Below are 25,185 nucleotides of genomic sequence, written 5' to 3'. Positions count from 1 at the left end.
CTTGGTAATTTTTTAGTAATACAATATATAATAGCTGGGCATTTACTTTATGCTTAAAAGTGGTAAAGGTGTGAAAGGAATAATGCAGTGGCTTATTCATAGATTATAGATAGTTTATTCAAAGTATAGTCCAATATAATATTCTACTGTTTAATTTTTTATTAACATAATTACATATTATTATGAAACTATTGTACATTTTTAATCTCTATAACTTCATAATGTAGGTTGTATTAATTATTAGAATTTAACTTAACTTAATTAATTACTATTTTTTGCTTATAAATAATATATATAAATATATAATTACAGTTAATATATCGGAAACAAATAATATGTCACCATAATAATGAATGAGTAATAATTATAAAAACTATAATACCTATATAATATTATTACAGATAGGTATACTAATATAAGTTATTATAATAATATTAATATATTTGTTTATTCAGATTCTTTAATTGTGTGCAAAATTGGCAAAGCTACTGATTGCTCATCACTTATCTTTAGAATAATACACTTACAGCGAATATTTGAAAACGGACAATGGACCAAATCAGAGTTCAAATTATTTTTGATCAAAAATATGCCAAGATCGGAACTTGAAATAGGTTTGTCATAGAGTGATGTCTCATATTTATCAAATCGGTACCCTATTAAAATCACTTCACCATCTATTGTTTCGATAATATTTACAACTTTTAATATATGTTTTTCAGTATTTTGTTCAAAACAATCCTTTTCGTTAATACAAATTTCAGTATTTTTTATTTTCAGTGTCTTAAATTGTTTATAATTAGTGTATGTTTTTGATAATGTAGTAGTAACAGGCCCATTATGGTGAATATTTTTTAAAATAAAATAAATACCTGATTCTTCAACTGATTTTCCATATTTATTATATTCAGTATACCTCTTAACAGCTTGCTGAAGTGGCTGATGACTTTTTCTTACATACTTTTTTAATGTTGACATATGGTTTTCAAATGGGAAACAACTGCAATTGTCCAACGGACCGAAATTTTTGTAGTCATCGCAAATGTGTTGAAGTGCGTGAATATTATGTGAAATATGTTCAATGCCGTATATTTTACCAAAAGTTTTAATAAAATATTCTAATATTTTTTGACAAAAATTTAAGTAACGGTCACTCATTACGTTAGGAGTCAATAATAATGTCATACTAACATGCAAACAAAGAAAATTATTATAACATTGTTTGTTTATAATGTTTTTTAAGACGATAGGACCAAAATACAATAAAAATGCCCGAAACTCGTTTGCTTTCCACCTATTTACTTCGTCAACACCTCGTGGTTTCCGCTGAAAGTCTTTAGGCATACACTTTTTAAACGATATTAATAAAATACTAAGAGTAGTGCTATTTCTGTTACCGATTCTATTAGTCAATGGTCCTTTTAACCATAGGTTAATTAATTTTCTAGTTACACCTAGACAAACTAGATGCATATAATCTAGGGAAAATGATTTGATTATATCTATACCAGGAATTTCAGTTAAAATGGAAAGAGTAGAGCAATCGGTGTGGTGTTCCTCATTTTGCCTTGAAATGAAATTTTCATGTGTTCTCTTTGTACAATTCAAATCGGGAAAACATATTCTATGGTTTTTAGAATCTCCTTCAACCATACAACGAGAACATGAAAAGTATCCGGCGTGACCCTTAGTTTTCAAAACGTACGATTTTGCAGGAACATCGCATGCAAAAACCTCCAAAACTACTTTTTTTTCATATAATACACCAGACTTATTTAATATTTCAATTCCATTTAATATTAAATTTCGTATTTCTTTAACAAAATCGTCTAAAAAATCATTGCTGTTGTTTGGTTTCTCATTTCCCCAATATAGCCCAATCGGAAATACATTATTATAATAGGGTCTAATATAACACAAGATTGGCCAAAAAGTGCTTTTCGAGCTTTTAGTTAATGGAAGGCCATCGATTCCTACAACTAATTTTATTACATCCATAGTGTCATCAATATAATTCTGTATAATACCATTGCGTACACCAAAATGGTAGTATTGCCCAGGTGCCATTTTTTTAAGTGGAACCTTTATATTTGAAATTTTAGTTTTTAACAAAGTTCTAGCATCACCCGGAATGGAAGGGTCGTAACTAGACTGAATAATTTTTAATAAATCTGAAGTTGCAGCCTGTGAAATATTATGTTTGATGCTCCATAATGCTAGTTTAGTTTTAACAGAATCTGCATCTACCTCAGTATAATGACGAAAGGGTGGTTCTTCATCCGAACAATCTGTATCTGATTCCATAATTGCATTTTCTTCATCATCGATAAACTGAATTTCAGGTTTATAAGAACAACTTGCAGTTTCTTCTATTGTATTATTAATATCAGGTGATTCTGAAATACATTTTTTTTTATTATAAGGTTATTATTACTATAAAATTACTTATAAATAAAATATGTAAATCATAATAATTAATAATTAATAAAAACATTTTTGTTGTACGAAAGACGATTCTGAACGCAAACTGCAGATCACCTATATTGTATGTATGTAATATATATATTATTATATACATATCTAAGAAAATATTTTATTTTAGTGAAACTATACGTTACAATATAATATATAATATGTATACATTGGTAGGTTACACTGGTATACATTGATGAATGATAATAATAAATTAATATTAATATTATTTACTAGTAATTTATTTTTATCTTGTCAGTATAATAGATATATAGGTTCGGACTCAGGGACTAAAATTGTGTGTAGTACGACCCACTTTGTGTAGTACGAAATGTTAAGCGTGGAATACGAAATTAAAAAGTGTGTAATGGCCTGTAATAAATAGTAAAATTTATTACAGTTTTTTCTTCAAAAAATTAAAAAAATATTATTGGGAAATAGATATAAAAATTTAATGTATACCATCTTTATGTTATCAATATTTTGGTTATTTATTTATTTTAAGTTAAATATATAGTGTGTAGTAAGAAAAAAATTATATTTTAGGCTCTGGGTTCGGTAGGTTGGAATAATTATTATTGCCAAGAAAAATAGCATGAATTATATAATGCAAGGCTGGGCGTTAGTATTATTATTATTATTAACTTACAGAGTACAAATAATTAACTTTTAATTAACTGAGTTAATTTTGCATTTAAACAAGTTAACTGTTAAGTTGAATTCAATTTCAATTATTATAGTATTTTCATATTTTCGTATAAAATATTATAAATACCTATAATAATTATTATGAAATTACAATAAAATTATTATCAATGCCAGTTATTTTACTTGTCCGGAGAAAAATGCCGCCCGGTGGCCGAGGATCGAACCGCGACCTGCTGCGTTGCAGCGGACTCGTCAGACCACTCGGTCACCTCGTCCCCCTATTATAGTTTATTTATTAGTTTCTTTAACTTTTTTTTTTGAAAAAAGAAATAAAGGCATTTGACTGTCTTTTCATTTTTTATTTAATAATTTAATATGTAATTTAGTAATATATTAAATAATAGAAAACAATAGACACACATCCACAGACCACAGTTAAAGAAAACATATTATTTTATTATAATATAAATAATAATCGAGATTGGTGTTGCACTTGCACTGTTGCTCAACGTTTACACTTTTACAGTAATGTAATATTCGAAAATAGTTAATACCACAGAATAGAATAATATCTAATAATATCATTATAATAATAATACATTGTTTGTCGACGTCGCACGTCGTCGATAAGCAATTTCCTGGGAAATACCCCAAATTTTATCGAAGTTTTACCAAGTTTAGTCGAAAACAAGAATAATCAATATAGTAATAATATGTCAAGTGTCAACCACCGTACTCATTAGTCATTCCATGATTATTATAAGAACAAATCTAGATTATATAATCAATAATTGATAAATAACTAGCATTAATATTTGTATTAGACAAATCATGATATAACTAACGGTTAGTTATATCATGAGACAAATTTCAATGTTTCACGTTTTTGTGATATATTTCATGCTTTTAACAATAATCTAGAGTCGTAAATTGTAGATTTATCAGTGTTATGTTTTAACTATGAGCTGTACAATTGTCTTGTCATATATTGTTATTTATGAGCTATCGTAGTTTTATATTAGTATTAATATCCATGAATTCTTATTTCTTATCTTAAAATCTTTTAAAACTTAGTGCTTACGGGAATTTAATTATGGACATTCTAAAAAAAAAAGGGTCTGGGGGTGGATATATCCCCATATCCCCCCCATAATTACGCCACTGAGTTTCACTAATTTTTAAGTCTAATTGTAAACTATTAATGTTAACAATAATATATAATTACTAATTAGTATACAATAACTATACAATTACTTATTACAATATTTATTATATAATATATATATACCAACCTGCATTATTTTCATTTTCCAAGCCAACAGCTTCATCATTATGTTCTTCAAAGTCTAATTGATTAAATACAAACTGATCTTGATTTTTAAGTTCTTTAAGCTCTTCGCGAATCCGTCTTTTTTTACTGGTTTGACTTAAACAACTCATGTTTTTAATGTTAAGGCAAAATAATATATATACCTATATTCTTCACTGTGTTGATGACTATTTTTACTATTTATATAGCTCTATTGGACGTGCGACTGCGACTATTATAATATAATATTATTATTATTATTTATAAATTAAACTATTAAAATATTACTCAAAATTCAAATTGCCAAACGAATAACAATGTGATTACTTCGCGGTCTAGTTCGTGGATATACGACTCACCACGGCTAGCGATGTAATATTATATGTCATATAATATGATGACCTATTGTTTTGACGTGGTACGACACGTTTTGATTTGTGCGCAATAACAATACTATCTCTTCTCTCTGGCGCTTCGGGCTTTCGGCAAGCATATTTTTTAACAATATATACATATTATATATATATTACTTAAAATCAAATATAGCTGAACCTAATTTAATGTCTTTTATTTTTAAAAACAAACAAACAACAGTCAACAGCAGTAGTGTAGTAGCTGCAGAGCTCAATCAAGGTGTGGATAGTGAGGGGCTATTTAAAAGTTGTAGGTAATACACCACAATTTTATTCAGGATATAATCGTGAACATCACCAATATAAAATTCCAAGAACGGGCCATACACCCATGTACCGCATCAGGTACGCCAGTGGTCAACAGGGCAATAAATAAGTACTTCCTGAATTGATAATGATTATTTTCATTTTTGATATAAAACTCTAATTTTTAAAAACACGAAATTAGAACCTATTGTGAATCTGACCATTTACCTATTATTTACAAATGAAGACAGTAATATAATTAAGGTTGTACTTAAATACAAACTAAAACACTCCACCGACCGCCAAATTCTGTGTAATAAAAACTCATGTCAAATTACATGTCAAAACTCAAAACCGCCACTAGTCTGTGGTACAAGACGTGAACAACTCTTCATCCTAGCTGTTAATATATACGTTAGTGACTATAGTGACTACTCGCATTTTTTTACTTGATAATAATCATGATAAATTATTATTCGAATTCGTAGTGATTACCACAGCAAAGTTTATAGTCTGTTTACATGTTGTCCATACGACATATATTCATAAATATCAGAGCCGATCTACGGTCATAATATGAGGGGGGCATATTACATATTCTTGATGAGGCCATTTTATGCAAAACAATTTTTTTTAGCGAGAAGCTAATATAATAATATCGTTGTACTGCGAAAGTGAGTAATTATTAAATCCGGTGCATTTTTCATAAAACGGTTATTTTTAGGCATTGCGTCGCTATCTATTATCGCCGCGGTAGATCATCCGTTCAATAACAAGTTGTAAAGTAATTGTGTCACGCTTCGAGCGACGACTATTATTATATTCATTTATGATGTAATTTGTGTTCGGGAAATATATAGTATATTATAATATATATAGGTTAGGGCTTTAAGCGATAATCTATGTATCATACACGAATTAAAATAATATAATAATGGTAACCCATACGAACTATATTATTTATTTATAGTAAAATGCGAATTCCGCATATTATATATATTATATTATAATATAATATTATATATATAGCAATACACTATGCGCCTATACCGTAAATAATGTGGACGAAATTTTAATAAGCATGAAATAAATACTTAAACGAATACATTAACAATACGATACTAATTTAATGTGTGGCTACTGTTAACTTAGTAACCTATTATTAATGCTTATAGATTTAGGCTTAATAAGTATTATTTATGATACTCTATTTTAATGTTAGTCATTGTAATTTCATTAAGCGTTTAATACAAATTGACTTTTTAATATTTATAATCTAACCTAAATCAAGTGTTTATATAGCACTAAGTATTTACTTTAAAATAAACGTTTAAAAATAAACACTTCATATAGAACTATTGAATCTTATTTTTCGAACCTTTCAAATTCAAGTCAACTTTAACGTTTATAGTAGTTTTAACATTGGAAAATGTTATGTGGGTACCTAAATATATACGTATAATTAATTAATTATATAATATGTTAAACAATTTTAAAAATAATATCAGAAAACATAATGTTCGTATATTTTTCAGATTACGTCTCGTGAACAATCTAGATAAATTAATTTAGATGACTAAGTTTTCTATCTTAGATGACAGGTAGATACCAATTGTGTAATTTATCTAGATAAGATAAAAGATACGATTGTTTTATCTAACTAAATTTAGCTATTGCACAACACTGGTTAAAACAGTAACAATGTTTTTAAGCAAGATTAATAAATTATGGGGAACAGTTAGTTGCCTCACCTTAGAAGCTTAACTTAAAAAATAATATCACAAATGTAAACAAACATTATTGTAAAACTATAATAGAATGTAAAAATTATAAAAATATTAAATTCGTCCACGTTGTATAATATTTTTAAATTTTCCTTCTATGTAAAACATGCATGATACGTTTATAAATATTAGAAAGAATAAAATAAATAAATAAACTATTAAGGCTACAACATAAATGATAATTATTAGATAAAAAAAATAATGGAATACACCCATGTTGAAAGTTATTAATATAATTAGATTCAAGTTAATATACTGTATTATAAAATTTAATGTTTATTATTTATTTATCATACAATGATTACACAAATTATTTATTTTAAAGAAGAATATTATATTTTATTTCCAGATCGACATTGAACAATTAAATACAGCTTATCTTGATGATATCGCTTCATGACGTACGTAGTCACATATCGATACAATTTTAATTACAAAAAATATGGGAAAATGATTGTTTCTATACATCAACAACGAAAAAAAAATATTGATTATTGAACAGTTAAACTAACTTTATTTTGAGAGTATATCGAAACGCATTCTTCTCTAGCCAAATCAGTACAGAATGAATTTATAAAATTAGTTTCATTCTCATCTGTAAAATTAATTTGGCACTTATTAGATTTGATTTGCACATACGATTGCTAACCTAACTCGTAGAACTCATTTGTATAAGTAGATATTATGTGAAGAGCAATTTTTTGCCGCACACCAGGCAAACATGTAATCAACGCGAAAAGATTGTAATTATTTTTACCATAGAAATATTGGAATTGTTTCTTTATATAAGCTAACCGACATATTTTATATAAGCAAAACATATACGAAGTGATATTCAAAATTGTCTTGGTTTTTTAAAAAAAATCTCTCTGAAAAACACATCTGTGTAGGTAGGCTAAATGAAATAATTTATTATTAATATAATAAAAATTAAATATTGCATTTAACGAAAAAATGTTCAGAGAAATAACGAATTATTGAACTATTGAAAAGAAAATAAGAAATAATTGGATATAAATAAATAATATTCATTAGAATATGGTTTTGTAACAAATATAGCAGTTACAGAAACGTGATGGAATTTTGTTAAGTCGCCGAATATGATACAAATTTTGATGCGTGAACACAAAAACATATTACCGAATCCCAAACGCTAACCAAAAAAATTATTAAATAAAAACAACATTTTAATTAATAAATCATTTTCAGATAAAATTTAACCTAACCTACCTAACCTACATTTACGATATTTGTTTTTTTTTTAATACTACGTTTTTTTTAGCTTCCGAACCCCGCTCTTAAAAAAAAATTTGATCTACCACTCCTTGGGGCTTATATATATTTTACTAGTATAATTTTATCTTAGAGATAGTAAGCTATTAAAAAAATATACAAACTCCTAGCCTTTATCGGGAACTAATGTTTTCTTTAAGGTATATATAATGCAAAATTTTTGCATCAGCACCAAGACATGAAGTGCAATATCGAGACCAAGACCAAGACCAATACTGATTCTGCAAGAACAAGACGAAGACCAAGACTGCTATAGTTTTGATCTTGGTAATGGTTTGATCATCACTACCTATATGGATATATAGTTACTTTATATTATTAATTTATATACACATACGTTCTTTGAGAAATGATTGGTATAATTGTATCAATGCTGTAAAAACAAACCACATTGTAACAGTTTCCTTTTGTTTTTGGTATAACTATATCATATAAGTAAGCAAATCTGAGGGTACAATGTTAAATATTACATAGATTCAACAAACATTTTTAATTTAATCTCAAAATGTATTCAGAAAACAATAATTAATACATTGATCATCTTACTATATCCCTTTACTAAGTGTAAGAAGTCAGTCGGATATCAATACAATTTTAATAAAACAAAAAAAGTGTTTCCATGCTTTAACTGCAAACTTATCATTTTTTAAATTTGATAGTTAGGTCTTTAAATGTGATAGTAATCACAATATCTATGCAATTATTCATAGGTACCCCAAAATTTAAACACAGCATTTGAATGGATTTAAATTACATTAATTGATGCATCAAATCTGATTTACCATCCATCTTTAACAAATAGAAATTAGCAAATAGAAAACTATAAGAATATTTAAATTCATATTTTAAGAAATGGTTTGATATAAAATATAATATTAATTATAAATACATTTTAGGGAAATTAAATCAAATAAAAAATATACCTACGTACCTTCCAGTAATTGTCCTAGAAAAAAAATCATAATACATTTTAATTATTAATAAATGATATTAAATAGTTTAAACGATATTAAGATATTAGATACATGATAACCAAAAAAACAAATTAATTTAAATGGACTAACAAATGTTTATATCCCTCAAAATATGCGATTGAAATATTGATAAGTCATTTTGAAATGGTTTATAGTTTTAGAACTCAGATAGTCATTCCGTTGTAGAAGATTAATAGGTGTATCTAGTCTAGACATTCAAGACAATGGTAGTGGTAGTTATACTCAATCTCAATAATGAGTGATCCTAATTGAACGAATTCATTCAACGGAATGGTACTCATTGAGTAAGTAGAAGTTTGAGAACGATGAGAATAATTTAGTTTAGGTACAGTTAATAAATATAAAATATAATATCTTTAGAATGTCCATTCATTCATTAATGGCAAACTATGTAAGAATAAAGACCATAAGACAATCATCTCTTTAAAAATAATACTGATGACTAGAGGCAGGGATTATATTCTTTTGCATATTTTTTTGAGACTATGCAGTCAGACGGGAGTTTGAAATCTTCATAAATCATGAAACCAGTTAATTAATGGCAAAAGTTTTTTTCCACATTTGAGAATATTTCAAGATAAAAGAATATTTGGTGTAAGAAATAATATTAGAGAATATATCGAATAATTTTTATAGATTTTGATATTTTTTGTTGGAGTGGCGTAAATTATACGCCTCATAATAGTGATATACGTACTGATATGATATTATTGATATTGATATATTTTATATATTTATATACGTAATACAACCATCGTATTTCGTATGATCATTATGCTCTAATTAATAATGTATTGTAATAAAGGAATTAGTAAGTAATAAGTAGCAAGGAGTCAAAAATCTCCCAGTCACTCCGTACTTAATGTAAAACAGCTTTTGATTTGGAAACCATTGAAAACGATAGAATATCTATTATGGCCCATTTTCTTGTTCTTGAAACATCGATCAAAAGGTTAGAAAAGTGTAATATGTTTCTTGTTGATTCGATAAATCTAATTGAAAATACAATTGGTCAACTTCAAAAAATACCAGGAGAAATGGAAAAACAATAAAAATGAAAATTGATCAACAAAAAAATCGAGGGCTCATCATTTTGAAAAACGTCGCTAAAGTTTTGAATGGATGAAGTTCCACTTAGAGATAATTGTTTACCGACTATGAAGATTACTGATTTGGAAAATTCTCCCCTGACTTTAGTTGACGTCAAACGTTCATTTAGCACTTATAAAAACACATTAACAGACTGTCGTCCAAATATAACACCAGAGCACATGAAACAATATATAGTTGTCAACTGTTTTCAAAAATTTTCCTTATTAATACAATTTAATCAAATTTCTTTTAACATGTATTATTTTTAATTATGTCCCTATTTAAATCCGGGTTTGGTATTATTTTGAGTATAAATGCATATTTTTAGTTCAAGAGAATAAATTAATAAAAAAGCATATTTTTTGCATATTTTATTATGATTTTTAAAGAATATTTTCAATTTTTTAAGAGAATATTAGCATCTTATTTTGGCTATTTTAAAATAATATAATTTCGGCCCCTACTGATAACGTACTCGGTTTCCCTGCAGTATGATAAAAAAAAGTAGTTATTAAATATTCATAATATTGTTTCTCTATGACATTATAAATTCAACTACTAATATTACAAAAACATGATACCAATGTAGTAATTTAATAATTAATGGCATCAGTTTTTTTTTTAAATATTGAATGGCTATGTTGTTGTATGCGCTCCACCGTAGATTTCGGTCTAAATGCGATTACGGCATCTTTACAGTTTATTATATAACTTAAAATAAGCCAAAAATCTTAATGTCGACGATGACTCTGACTCGGAAAATGCTTATCCTCTAAAACAGCGGTTCCCAATATTTTTAGCTGTGCGGACCACCAATTTTGTAAACAAATCTTTGAGGCCCACAAACAACTCACCTATATACGAATGCATAAATATATATATAATATATATGTTTATACAAACGTCAGTTGTTAGAACTAAAAAGAATTTAAAAAATCAATTGTTTATCATAAAAAACACTTCATTAAACTCAATCACAATCTAAACAATTTAATGTGATTTTAGACATTTCTTGTCCTTCACGAGAGAGCCAATATCGGGATGGAAATTGGATGGTTTTACAATTTAATCACTTTCAACATTCAGTTAATTCCTATATTTAGCGTTAATTAATAATTTGACACCAATTTGACCCTGCAGAGTGTAGATAATATTGATAAATATTATTATAACCAGAAATATTATTAGGTATATACTAAAAATACGTAATAATATTATTTAAAATTTATAAAAAATATTACATATTTATATGATTCACGGCCCAGTACCAAGTTGCTCGAGGCCCACAAGTGGGCCGCGGCCCATGGGTTGGGAACTGCTGCTCTAGAAAACAGAGCAAGAAACTATGGAAGACGGCTTCATTGACCCAGGGTATTCAGGTTGGGTGACAATAACGAAGGAAGGAATTTAGTTGCCCAAAAAAGAGACAAAACCACTTTGCACGAAATTATACAAAGAAAAGTCATTGCTAGATCTACAATATTTTCTGATGGTTGGTCAGGGTATAATTTACTTTCGGACCATGGGTACAACCACTACGTCGTAAATCATAGTGAACATTTCGTAGATCCAATTTCAAAGGCCCAAAGGATTGAAAGTTGGTGGAGCCTTCTGAGGCTAAAAATTGTGAAAAATGTGTGTGGTACAACTCCGGATTTGCTTCCAACTTCCAAGGTATTTTATTATAATGAATTATATATTACATAATTCATATTATATTATTATAATAAATATTACAGGTATCTTATTGAAACGTAATGAAGATATGTAAATAAAAGTAACACGGTTAACACGTTTCTGAGGGACATGGGACAAGTATTTTTATTTTTATTTAAATTGTTTATATTTATAATTGAGAATAAAACGAATAACAAGACGACGTCAAACGTTGATAATATTATAAAATAATAATTTATGATTGCAATACCTAATGTATTACTATTACTTACTTATAAAAATATTGTTGATTGTCATTTAACCACTTTTACATAATCCCACATATAACTTATTACAAGAATAAATTGTCTAAAATCTTAATATAGTTTAAGAGTAACACGGTAGAGCGCATACTGCAATTGTAATGCTGCCGGTAGAGCGCATACTGCAATTGCAATGCTGCCGGTAGAGCGCATACCACAAGATAACCTACCTACTGAAATCGGTAAGTATTTAAAAAAAGGCACATCAACTGCTTAAAATATATTATTATTATTAAAACGGAATGTAAGCCCTAATAGTTTTAAAATATATGCACGAGTAAAATTCTGATATACAGAGTGTCCCGAAAGTAGAAACCATTAGCCGCAGAGATGGTCAAAAACCATTTTTATCTATAAATTAAAAACATGATTAAAAATCTTGAAATTAATGAAAATAAAATGTTATAAAGTCAATATTAAACTCTAAACAATGGATATCTTCAACTGTTTCAAAAATGAAAAAATGAAAAAATATTTTTTAAACTTTTTTACCAAAAAATTAAATTAAATTTAAAAATTAATATTTGTAGTATTTGTCTCCATGAGTTTAGTAAAAAACAGATTTATGATCTCAGGAGATTACGCAACGGTATAGGTGAGCGGGACACCCTGTATAGTTTAATGTTTAATGTATAACCATTACTAAAAACAAAAACATTATACCTTCATAAATTTTGAGTTCTAGAAAGAAAGTACAAAGTAATTAGTTAAGTTACGTTTATATGTTACGACTAAAGAAGCAAAGAAGTTCTCAATAAATTACAAATATTTTCAGCAGGAGAACAACTTCTAAATTGAAAAGTTTTTTGTAGAAATAAAAAATTAAACCTAAATTGGATCTTAATTTATGTATTATTTCATGGTTTATTTATACATACATTAGGTATTTACGGATTATGATATAGATCCGGATAATGACATTACTTTGGATATACTTATTATGTTCTGAAGAGGTTTTATTGTGTAGATTGTTGATGGATCCGAAATCGTAAATTCTTATTATTTAGATAATGATGAAAAAATTAAAGATTATCTCAAAAACAGAGCACCTGGATTGAATCTGTACCTAATCTTGATTGAATCCAAGAATCCGGATAAGACGAATTGATCCAAAATTAAATATTTGCAATCCATAATACAAATTTGTCAAAATAATGCTAAGCACTAATATTTACTAGTGATTGTTTAGGTACTAATTAAAATTAGTCTTTTATATAACTATGACAATTATTAAACAAATAAATTAAATAAAAGGTTAGAACATATATAGCACACCATCTATCATGCTCAAACGTGAAAAAATTTATGAAGAATCAAAATATTTTTAAGGAACTTGGAATCACAAAAAGCATTAAAAATGGATTAGATCAGGTTAGGTTAGAAGAACGTTCGTATTTTTCAATTTATAATTATAACTTATGCTCACAGTGTATTTGATTTAATTATATACACATTCAGGAAAAATCACACTACATCATACCCTATACCCACTACGTTTTATAGCAACTAACGAGTTTCCCACATTTGAAATATTCATTTTCTACGAATTCTAATTCATTAGAAAAATAATTTTGAGAATGGAGATATTACACTTGTAAATTTACTAAGAACTTCTGCAACAAAAATAAAATATGGAGATCAAAGGAAAAAGAAACTCAAAACATAATATGCATACTTTCACCTGGAAAATAACAATAAAATATTAATAAATACCTATATAATTTATTTAAAAATGTTAAATTGAAAGGCTAATAAGAAACAAGTGCTGTTAAATATCAATACAATAACTTATAATAGTTCACTCATTTTAAATTTAAATATCAACAGTTGACACGGTACGTTAAGGTCGCCAGTCCAAAGTACGGACACCACAACGACCGATCTGCACCTTACCAACCACCACCACGGGCATAATCGGTTCGACACAATCAACTCTCCCACCTCGCCGCAAAGGCATAGGGTGGGACGGGAAGACAGGTCGGCCCGGGCAAGTACCGGCCTCCCGGTATATCGCTCTCTTTTGCCACCGCCGTCATCGCGCGAGCACGCACCTTTGTCGTCGTGCATATAACACATATCTTGTTCTTTTTCTCCACCGTCAACACCAATATTGGTCGTCGTCATTCGCGTGTGAAAATAAACGCTTAAAAAGAAACCACAATCGGTGATCGTTATATTTTGTTGTTTTTTTTTGTTGGAATCACAACCTCAACCTACACCTTTGGACGTCGTACCGCGGAACCTTAGACGCTAAACCCGCCGTCGCCGCATCACAGTCAAGTTATTAACCATCATAGCATAATGATGAACTGATAAACAAATAATAATATTTATCTATAAACTAAAATATATAACAATATCATTTGTATAAAACAGACTTTTAAGTCATCCGATTATAAAGCATTTTATAGGCTTGGAAGTTGGAACCAAAAGATTCATTCAAAATATATAATTTCAGCAGATTAATTAAAAACATCAAACTGTATTATCTCTTTCCGAAGCGATGATTTTTATGTAAACATAGCTAAAAATATTTTGTTGTAACACTTTAATTGATAACCAAAAAGGTTCTTTTTAAATAATCTTTAACACTTTTAAATTATAAACTTGAAAACTGTATTCATAATTCATAATTTTGTAACTCGTTAAATGGTATGATTCTTTAAATATAATCCTTAACGATAGTGTGTGAGAAAAGTTTTTCAACTGACCAGACTTTCGACCTTGAGATAATTATATTTTAACAAGTCACGCGAAGCAACAGATTCCAGTAACTAATAGAAGATTAAATAATAACAATGTAATTTCATTGATTATACAACCAATAGCTTTATATATAGTATGTATGCATAACTAATTATTTTTCTTTGCATTTGAGTTTTATACCAATACTTTTACTTTTAACTTTAAAAATAATTCTGTATACTAATAATGACAGTTCATTAAATTTATAAAAAAATGTATTTAGCGCCTTTTGGTTCAAAGCATAAGTATGCCTATTTATTAATACAAATTTAAAATTTCGCACGAATAAAACTATGAACCTATTCATTTAGTAAAATATCACAATATTTACGTACAATATTTCACTAGAAAACAAATATAATTAGAATGCTATTGTTACTAATAAACGTTATAACATAATATGATAACTATTAATTACCTATGGTCCATTTTTAATTATCATGATTTAAAATTTTTCAGTAGGTAGGAGATAACCTATTTATATATTTTGGAAACTTATTGTTTTTGATGGGCTATACCAGAGATGGCGAACCTATGACACACGTGTCACAGAGTGACACACGCAACTGTGTAAAAGCTTATCATCAAAAATCACTCGTCGTGGGACGTGGACTAAAATATATTGAGATTACAAAGATCATACCTACACGTATCAAAAAATTACAGTCCAAGGATTGATTCATTAGCCAATAAAATGCAGCAACAAATTTCTCATTAAAAATGCATGTATAACAATTTTATATTTTAACATTTCAATATTTTTTAATTTTTATGAATACAATTTTTTTTACTTATTTTATATTTACGTGTTATTTATGCTTTTGTTATCAAATATATTTAAATTGTTGTTTGGTTATGTAATATTTGAGTTGTTTTTTATCATTCAAACTATGGATGTTTGAAAAAATGTTATCAAACTAGTTCTCACGTAGGGAAAACAAAAACCAACCAAAATTTTTATTTGACAATCTGGTACAAAAAGGTTCGCCATCCCTGGATTATACGATTTGATTATATATAATCAAATAATGTAAATAATTATAGTGACTGTGATGAAAAAGAAAAATTCACAAATACCTCATAGCAAATTACATTTTATCGTTACATTTTTTGGAAGTTTACCGGGTGCATTCCAAAATGAACATTATATTTTAATGTACCGAACACATTCCAAATTTTTTTTTTGTAAAAATCATATTTTGTCGTAGTCTGAATGCATCACAGTTAATTAAGGTTAATTATTGTAAGGTTATTAAGTACATTGGATAGGAACACATAGATGACTGAATTAGGTATTGAAACAAGATTAAATGATAATATTTTTCCCAATTTCTAACTAAAACCTTAACTAGTTAAGCGGAATAATGAAAATGTATTTTCTTTAGAAATAAATTCACATAAATTATACCTACATTAAACATTTATAACACAGCGTAAATGTGAAGCTGTGAACGTCACCACGTTACCATGTCACACGTCATTTATTTATTTATAGAGGTGGTACACAGAAATTTAATTTTACTTTCCTGATTTTTAATCAAGTAAGTATAGTAATTGAAATGAAAACGTCTGAATTTTGAAGACATCAAGAATTTATCTTAAATAGGAAAATAATGAATATGTTTTTAGTAATAATTAACAGGTGGGTAATAAAGCTATTTTTAATATAACATATTAATGAGAGAGATCCAATATAACAATTACTAACTATAACGATTTAAACCTACAAAAACTTCGGGGTGAAGAGTCTCAAAATTTATATTTTTAACTTTTCTTCTGAACTATGATAGCTTGAAAGTTTATTTATAGCTTAAAAAAAATGGATTGTCAAGTAGATAAAAAAATAAGAAATTGAAAATTTTTTAGTTAAAAAAAACAGTTATTTTTCACTAGATTTTTATTTATCAGAGTAGATTTCTGAAATTTGAGAACGGATTGTGTTGTTTGGGGTCTAGTTAGATTCAAATTGGCTAGGAGAAGCGCAGCGAAGATATTCAGAACTTTATCTTCAATTTATTAGTAAGGTATAAAAGCTGAAAAACATAAAAAACTCCCAATTAATTTTTTTTTAAGTTCTGTAGTGAATTAACTATTTAAGATAAAGTTCTTAAAATCATCACTTCACTTCTCTCAGCCAATGTTAATCTAACAGAATCCCTAACAACAAAATACACTCTCCGATTTCAGAGATCTATCTCACTGAATAAAATGAAAATGAAAATGATTTTTTTTTTGTGTGTGACTGTTGACACCAATGTTTTTTTGGAGTCGAATTGTTAAAACACTTGGGAGTGGTATCTGACAATTTTTATATTAGCTTCACTATTCATTATCAAGTTTAATAAATAGGTAATATTTCAATAAATAAAACAAGCAAAATGAATTTATAATACCTCTTAAATTGAAACCAGTTATATTCAACCTGCAATATTCTACTATAATCTAATAATATCTTCTCAATAAATTAATTTGCAATAAATCCTCTCCCTACTGATTACATACAGTTAATAAATACTTAAAAATTAAAAATCAAGAAAGTTTACATGATGATCACTGGCTTGGGGATCATTTATTTTTCTACATTTAAAAAATTAAAAATGTATTTTAGTCATATCAGAGGTAACACGTGTTAACATTCCCAAAAAATGTCATGAGTAATGAAATCTCGGTGTTTTGTCTGATGATTCCAGAAGAGATAAACTATGGTAAACTGGTAAAGTAAATATACATTACCAATCAGAACTGGAAAAAAATATAATGGACCAAAGTTATTAATAGTAGTATTAGATACCTACATTACGACATTTAAGTGGTGTTTAAGGTGATGGAGTATGGACCCCTTTGTTTTTCTCTAACTACTGCTAATGAACATGTATTAATTCTGATGTGTGAATATTTTGAATATAGACTATATCATTATATTACTAATTACTGTATTCTATGTATAAAATAAGTTGAGTGCATACTCAGAACTTAAAAATACACTTGTTATTTTGTATGCTTGAATTTTTCTTTTGAGGGACACATTCTTTTCATTTCTGGTTTATAAAGTCCACCTGATTTTCTATTCAAATATATAAATATTAAAAAGAAAACAGTTTCATTATCATTTTAAGCATAATACTTTTGGAAAATAATAATTTAATATACTTAAAAAAATACTTTAAGAACAATGTGTACTCTAATATTTCTAATCTTCAATGTCTATTTATCTACATTTGGACATTGAAGGTAGTGGAATTGAAAGTATCATGAAAAATTATACCATACCTGATGAACTAGCTAAATAAAAATAAAATATGTGCATTGTGCATATTGGTTTATGTATTTTTAGTTTTATATAAATTAAAAGAAAACTTAGAAAGGTTAAGAATACAATTATTGCCTTATAGCTTACCAATATATTCTTTAAAAAGTTAAAAGTAATAGGTATTTAATTAATAAATATACTTGATTGATATTTTATTATAGCAGAGATACAACAATAAGCTATCATATAACGATCAATTCACAATTCAAATACATTAACTTACTGAATGAGTCTAAAACAAATTTAAAGTAATTAGTTTTTAATTAATACTTACATTTTACAATGATTTAATTGCGGTTGATATCGATAAACTATCATATTATCAATATACAAATCAATACCAAACACTAAATATTTGATAGATTTAAATTGTTATTCTGAATGTTGTCAATTGGTATAGTTAATTTTAGTATTGGGAACATCATGAAATTTATTTAGTTTTTTTTTATACTAGCGTAGTACTAGTACACTAATATTTGATACAATTTAAAACCATCTTTTTTTTCCTTATTCCCTATGATAGGCAATTATTAAAATGAGCAGAATTATAAAACTCATAAATACTTACCTTCACTGTCTATAAAAACAAATAAAAACTTTACAATTAATGAGATCATCTCTAGTAAACTGTCATTCTTTATTAGCTATATTTGTTTGCATATTATGTTTTAGATTCTGAGTGGAGCATTGAATTTATTGATTATACAGTGATGACTCTTATGTAGTTTTTGACTCGGAGCGATGAATACATCTATTTTTTATAATGATACCTTTTTTATTTTTTCAATTATTGATCAATAAATGAAATAATAAATCAATAATTTACCAATAAGTAATATTCAATGGTTACTAATTGTTATCCCAAAACTTATACCTTGGTGTATATAAAGTTCTAGTATTGTAAACATAGACATAAATTATTAGGGACAGAATAAACAACTAAGTATTATGTATGCACCACCAAAACCCTTTGTTCAGAGTTTTTGCCCTCAACTTTAACAGTATTTTGTAAATATTTTTGTAATGAATGTAAAAATGATTCCTATGCTTTTAATTTATAATGATACCTTTCAAAAACCATTATTTTTAAACTACCTGCCTATTATAGCTATTTATTGAAATAAGTCAAATTATAAATCTCATAAATACTTACAATCTTTTACTATAAAAACAAATATAAACTTTCAATTTTCCATTTTGTGATTATTGTCTGGTAGAAAATTGTATCTAATTGGTACTTTTGAGAACAGTTGTACAAATTTCAAAGTAATTTTCAAAAGCTTTTCAGAAAAAAACAAAATTAGGTAAAACGCTGTCACTCTGAGTACAAAGATTAGAAATAATACTTAGTTGCCAACAAAATAACTATTTACTATATTTTACTAGAAATATATTTTATTAATATTTTACTGTGAATGATATCGATAAACTATCATTTAATCAATTAACAAACTAATAAATTAATAATATTGACCTATAATAATTTATATTTAATAGTAGTTTAACTAATCTTGTTAAACCAAATCTAAGCTATGTGGGGTAAAGTTATGATATGTTGACATAAATATATATTTTGTGGTAGTATTACCTCGTAGAGTATAAGTACAAATACTTCGTCCTTGGTGATTGTTTGTACAAAGAGAATTAGATCTAGTTGACACTTATGGAGGTCAATTACAAAATTTTCTCTGTACTTTTCAAAAGCGTCAGCAAAAAAAAATTAAAAAATTAAGGAAATACGGGCTTAAATCTGAAAGTATAGACGATACCCTAGTCAGGTTAAGATTGAACCGCTTTCACGCAAGTAGACCGAGCCATCGCTTACTGTCTGACCCCCGCAGGCGATCGCTATGAGTTCCACGATTGGCTGTGTCATCGGCGGCCGTCATTGATCGTCTACGTTACATGCACAAACGCATAGCGTCCGTTTTATGGTAGGAGATGCCCTGACTAGACGAATTTTAGTCGTCCGACGGGTTCAATCTTAACCTGAAAAGAGTGTAACAGCAGTCAACTATAAATCTAAAAAATGTAAATTTTTAAACTATCACTATAGCTTAATGTGTGTTATAACCTGTCCTATAGATAATTTAGAAAAGTATCTAAACGTATTATCATACAGCCATCTATGAGCTGTTACAGAACTATAGAAAATTGTATTCTCTCATTTAACAAAAAATGAACAATGAAAATACGTACTTATATAATCTAAAATATAAAGAGAATCAATGAATTACAATAATACATTGGAAGTTACCTACATTTTCTTTTTAAATGAATAAAAGTGTTTGTAGTATAGACGATACGCAAGCGGAAAGTATTCTGCAATGGACACATTTTGTACTTATTCGAGGGACCATTAAAACATTGGTGTATAGGGATCATAAGCATATTATTTTATAAATTGTTGATTTTTGCATCATTTATTTTTATTTCATTCATTTATATTTATATTTTGAGGCTAACCACCTCACATAAGAAATAAATATGGGTTCCAGAACAACACAAAACCAGGCTCTGGATGAATCATTTTTTGGATAAGTTTAATCTCGGAACCTGGAATGGACGGTCGCTATATACGGCTGGTGCACTGACAATTGTAGAGACTAATTTAGAGCGATACAGAATTGCAATAATGGCAATTAGAGAAGTTAAATGAACAGCAGATGGAAATCTAAAATCGAATCATTTTACCATTTTTTATAGTGGTGGTCAAAGACATGAAAGAGGTGTTGGATTTATTATTTACTATAAATACCTACCATGCATACAACAATTTGAACCTTATATTGATATACTATCAAACTTGAATGCAAGCAAATGGATTTAACACTAATAAATGGCTATACACCTACAGAGGAAAAACAACAAGACGAAAAAGAAGCATTTTATGAAGATCTGAATACTATATATGGATCAATACCCAAGAGTCATCCGAAGATTATCCTCGGAGATTTCAACTCAAAAATTGAAAAAGAAAAAATATACAAACCATCAATTGGAAAAGAAAGCCTTCACACACTCTCCAACGATAATGGTAACAGACTAATTAATTTTGCAATATCAAAAGGGCTAAGAATAAGTAGTACTTTCTTCCCATACAAAACATTCAAAGAGGAACATGGATATCACCTGGAAGCAGTACCAAAAATGAAATTGACAATATAATAACCGATTTGAAGATTAACAATATCATAAAAGATGTCAGGAGCTATGGGAGAAGGGGGGGGGAGTGTCTACCCATTTCTTAGTAAAAACAAAAATACAAATTAAATCATCACGAAGATGGACAAAAAAGGTGAAAATAGAAGAAAAATGAATGCAGACGATATAAGAAATTCAGAAATATTACATCAGTATAAGAAAGATCTAAAATATAAATTAAAGGACGGAGTAGAAGCAGAAAACATTGAAAGCCGTTGGAGAAAAGTAGAGGATATAATAAAAGCACCTAGTAAAAAGAAAAGAGTAAAAATAAATAAATAGTTTAACGATAAATGGCAGAGAGCTATTGAAGATAATTATAAAGCAAGATCGTTGATGCTTACAAACCAAAACACAGAAAACAATAATAAATTTTTACAGAAACTTAAAGAAGCTAAACTGACCATACGAAGAGAAAAATGGATATGGGAAAAATATAGAATAGAACAGATCGAAAAAAATATTACAAACAAAAGGCTCTTCTTCAAACAAACATCAGAACAAAAAATGGGATATATTCCGCGAACAGAAATAATGAGGGATGAAAACGGAGCACTTGTAACAAATGGAAAAGAAATCGCAAAACAATTTGATAGTTACATCAATGAATTACTCAACCCACATTTTTTTTATATGCTTGTGAAACATGTCCAACGACAAAAGGAGATGAAGACAAAATAGCAATCTTTGAAAGACGAATATTAAGAAGAATTTATGGGCTAAAAAGATTTATCACATAACAATATGAAAATAGACGCAACATAAAATTACAACAGCTAATGAAGAACTGGACATAGTAGCAGTATTACAATATAGAAGAATCGCATATGCTAGAGATCAAATAGTCAAATGAAAGTGGTATTAAAATGGAAACCCTTTGGAAAAAGACCACTAGGCAGACCAAAATAATGATGAGTAGGCAAAGTAAAAAGATTTTAAAAGGAATTAGAATACAAGATATTTAAGCAGTAGCATAGGATAGAGACAGGTGGAAGCTAATTTGTGTTTCGGTAAGAGGCTTCAATATAATAGTGGCCTTTGAAAAACCGAATATGAAAAAGAATACATATACAGAGTACTCTCGATTATCCAAGGAATTGGGTTGCCGGCTATCCACGGAATTCTGTGGATAATCCGCAATTACATACAATGTACATTCGAGGGTCTAGTATTAAAGGTAGGTACATAACATAATATGAACATTGTACATAATATGTATTAATATTAAACCAGCTTATTGTATTTTACGTCTTTATAGAGTAATATTGGCTATCACAAATTTTAGGTTGCCACAGAGATTAATCAGCACTGCATTATAAGTAGAGACAAAAATATAATATATTATTTCAAACATTTAAAAATGTATTAAATTAATTGGACAAATATAGGTCCAAAACGCATACTCCATTGGCCTAATAGCATTAATCCATTTAAAATTTAGTTTTTTTTTCATAACTTCTATTTGGGAGACCGTATAGTTGATATGATACTCTTTGGCACGTGTTATGATAGTATACAATAAAACACATTTTTTTACACGTCTCTTTGTTTTGGTCGTTCATTATGTTTTGTAATAAATAGAGACTATCGAATAAAAAGAGAATAATAAATTACTCCTATTAACTAAAGTATCAACTAATACTAATAAATTAAGACTCATTAACTCATAGTATTACTCTATGATTGAAAGTTGTATGTTATCAGCTTTGTTATCATAAATACACAAGTGGACAAACATTTTTTAAGAGGGATTCAGAATTTAAAAATGTATATTTCAGTATCAATATGAATAAAACCGTAATAGATATATAATATAATATTGTAATAATACATTATTAATTACAGAGATCAATGGGAAGATTATTGATCCTTAAATTAATAAATTATAAAAACATTAAATTGGTGCACAATATTATTTAACCCCAAAATAAGTGGGAGAGTTGCCCACTAGATAAATCTGTTTTCCGGAACTTGTACATAGTCTCTATAATACAGATTGTTGATGTTCTAATATTTAAGTATGCAATTTAAATGTTTAAATTATTATAATTAAATTGCAAAGAATTTAAATGTTTTTATTTCATAGCTATAATTTTGCTTTCTTAATATACAATTTATGAGTATTTGTATATTATGAATGTTCTTTCATTGGGAAAAAATTTCCTTAGAAAAACTCCTAAAAAATAACATATTGCAGTAGCTTTAAGTATTTAACTAGAAGAATTTATACAGCAACGATAAGTGATGATAAAAAGTTTATATTCATACCTTTAGGATCGTTGTTAATATCTTTAGGGCCATCTGAAATTTAATAACACTTGTATTATATCTTCTAGGATAATACCTACTACATATGCTATAATGGAGAGAGCATATTATACACAATCAACAATAATATACCAGTCTAATATTGGCATGTGCGAGTAATGAGTATGCGTGTAGGTATGAGTTTATAGTGAAGAGTTCCATACACTAAAATTGAATCCTTGCCATCACAGCATTATTTACATTAATAAAGTTCTATTTAAAAACAATATTATAAACACATAAAAAAAGATGTACAACTACTGATTCATGTTATGCTTAAATATCAAAATATGTAAAATTAAAATAGCTTCAATTTACGTTTAAGGTGATGATACACCTGCCTGTGTTGTCTTCGTCTTACAAATATACAACATAACAATCCCTTTGTTTTTATAGCAGAATTGCAAAAACTCCACAATGCATAGCTGATAATTTTATAAGTATCGTAGCTTTATTATTTTTCTGATAGCACAAACCAATAATTTATAACAGTTAAATGAAAAACCTATTTTTCTCAAACTGATAACGTTTTTTGTTTCCTAATAAAACACTTCATCGAACTATGTGTAAAAAATTGATAAGTAAAAAAACAAATAGTCATTTATACAACTTTAGCATTATAAAGATGCGATATCATTAATAAATTCCAAGTAAGTTAAATTTAAAATACATTTATTATATCTTAATAATTAATTTACTTTTGACAAATAAACATGTCCATTCATAACTGGACTATCAAGAAATGTTCATTACAAATGTTACTAAATTTGTTTTATAAAAAATTCTAGCAAAGTAAATGAATTATTGAGATAGAATAAATGTATTTTAAATTTAATTTACTTAGTTTTTTTGTAACATATTTTTAAGTACCGGCATGTCATATGATTTGCAGGTTTTTCATGTTTTTATTTATTTATTTATTATATTATTATGTTTTCTAATTCAATATTTTCGATTTTTTTTTTTTTTTCATATTCAATTGTCTTTTGCATAATTATAATATAACACATATTTACTCTCTTGAGACCATCGTTCAAAATGTATTGTGGCATTACATCGTAGCCATTTAATTTGATGTAAAATTATATAAATATAATGGGCTTTATTCATAGAAAAACCATGGTAATTTCTATTGATACACACAAGAATCCATTTAAAAAAAAATGGAAACAAATTATAAAATATCTATTTAATATTTGTAGTTATATTTAGTATATTATGATAAGTGAAGGTGTCTGGAACGGCGAGAACCGCTAACCAGTTTACGACGTATACGTAGAGGGGGTAATACTGTCTCTGACGCTGAGACGTCGAACGGTTCAACTAGAAACAGCCTAGCACAATATCTTTTTGCCTCAAAAATACCTCACTTTTTGCTTATATATTTG

The 25,185-nt window shown here is 27.6% G+C and overlaps 1 protein-coding gene across 1 annotated transcript; it reads right to left on the bottom strand.

The window, feature by feature from the left end:
- Positions 1–363: 363 nt before the first annotated feature.
- LOC111039472 lies at positions 364–6,223 on the bottom strand. Its single transcript, XM_022323014.1, has 2 exons — positions 4,413–6,223; positions 364–2,396 (listed from the first exon to the last, which is right to left on the bottom strand). The coding sequence occupies exons 1-2, from the start codon at positions 4,558–4,560 to the stop codon at positions 448–450; spliced, it is 2,097 nt and encodes a 698-aa protein (XP_022178706.1). The 5' UTR covers positions 4,561–6,223; the 3' UTR covers positions 364–447.
- Between the last annotated feature and the right edge of the window lie 18,962 nt (positions 6,224–25,185).

The sequence above is a fragment of the Myzus persicae genome, unplaced genomic scaffold (assembly GCF_001856785.1).
Source record: "Myzus persicae strain clone G006 unplaced genomic scaffold, MPER_G0061.0, whole genome shotgun sequence".
Taxonomy (NCBI): Eukaryota; Metazoa; Arthropoda; class Insecta; order Hemiptera; family Aphididae; genus Myzus; species Myzus persicae.
The sequence above is the reverse complement of the archived record's forward strand: the minus strand, read 5'-3'. Positions and strand labels throughout refer to the sequence as shown.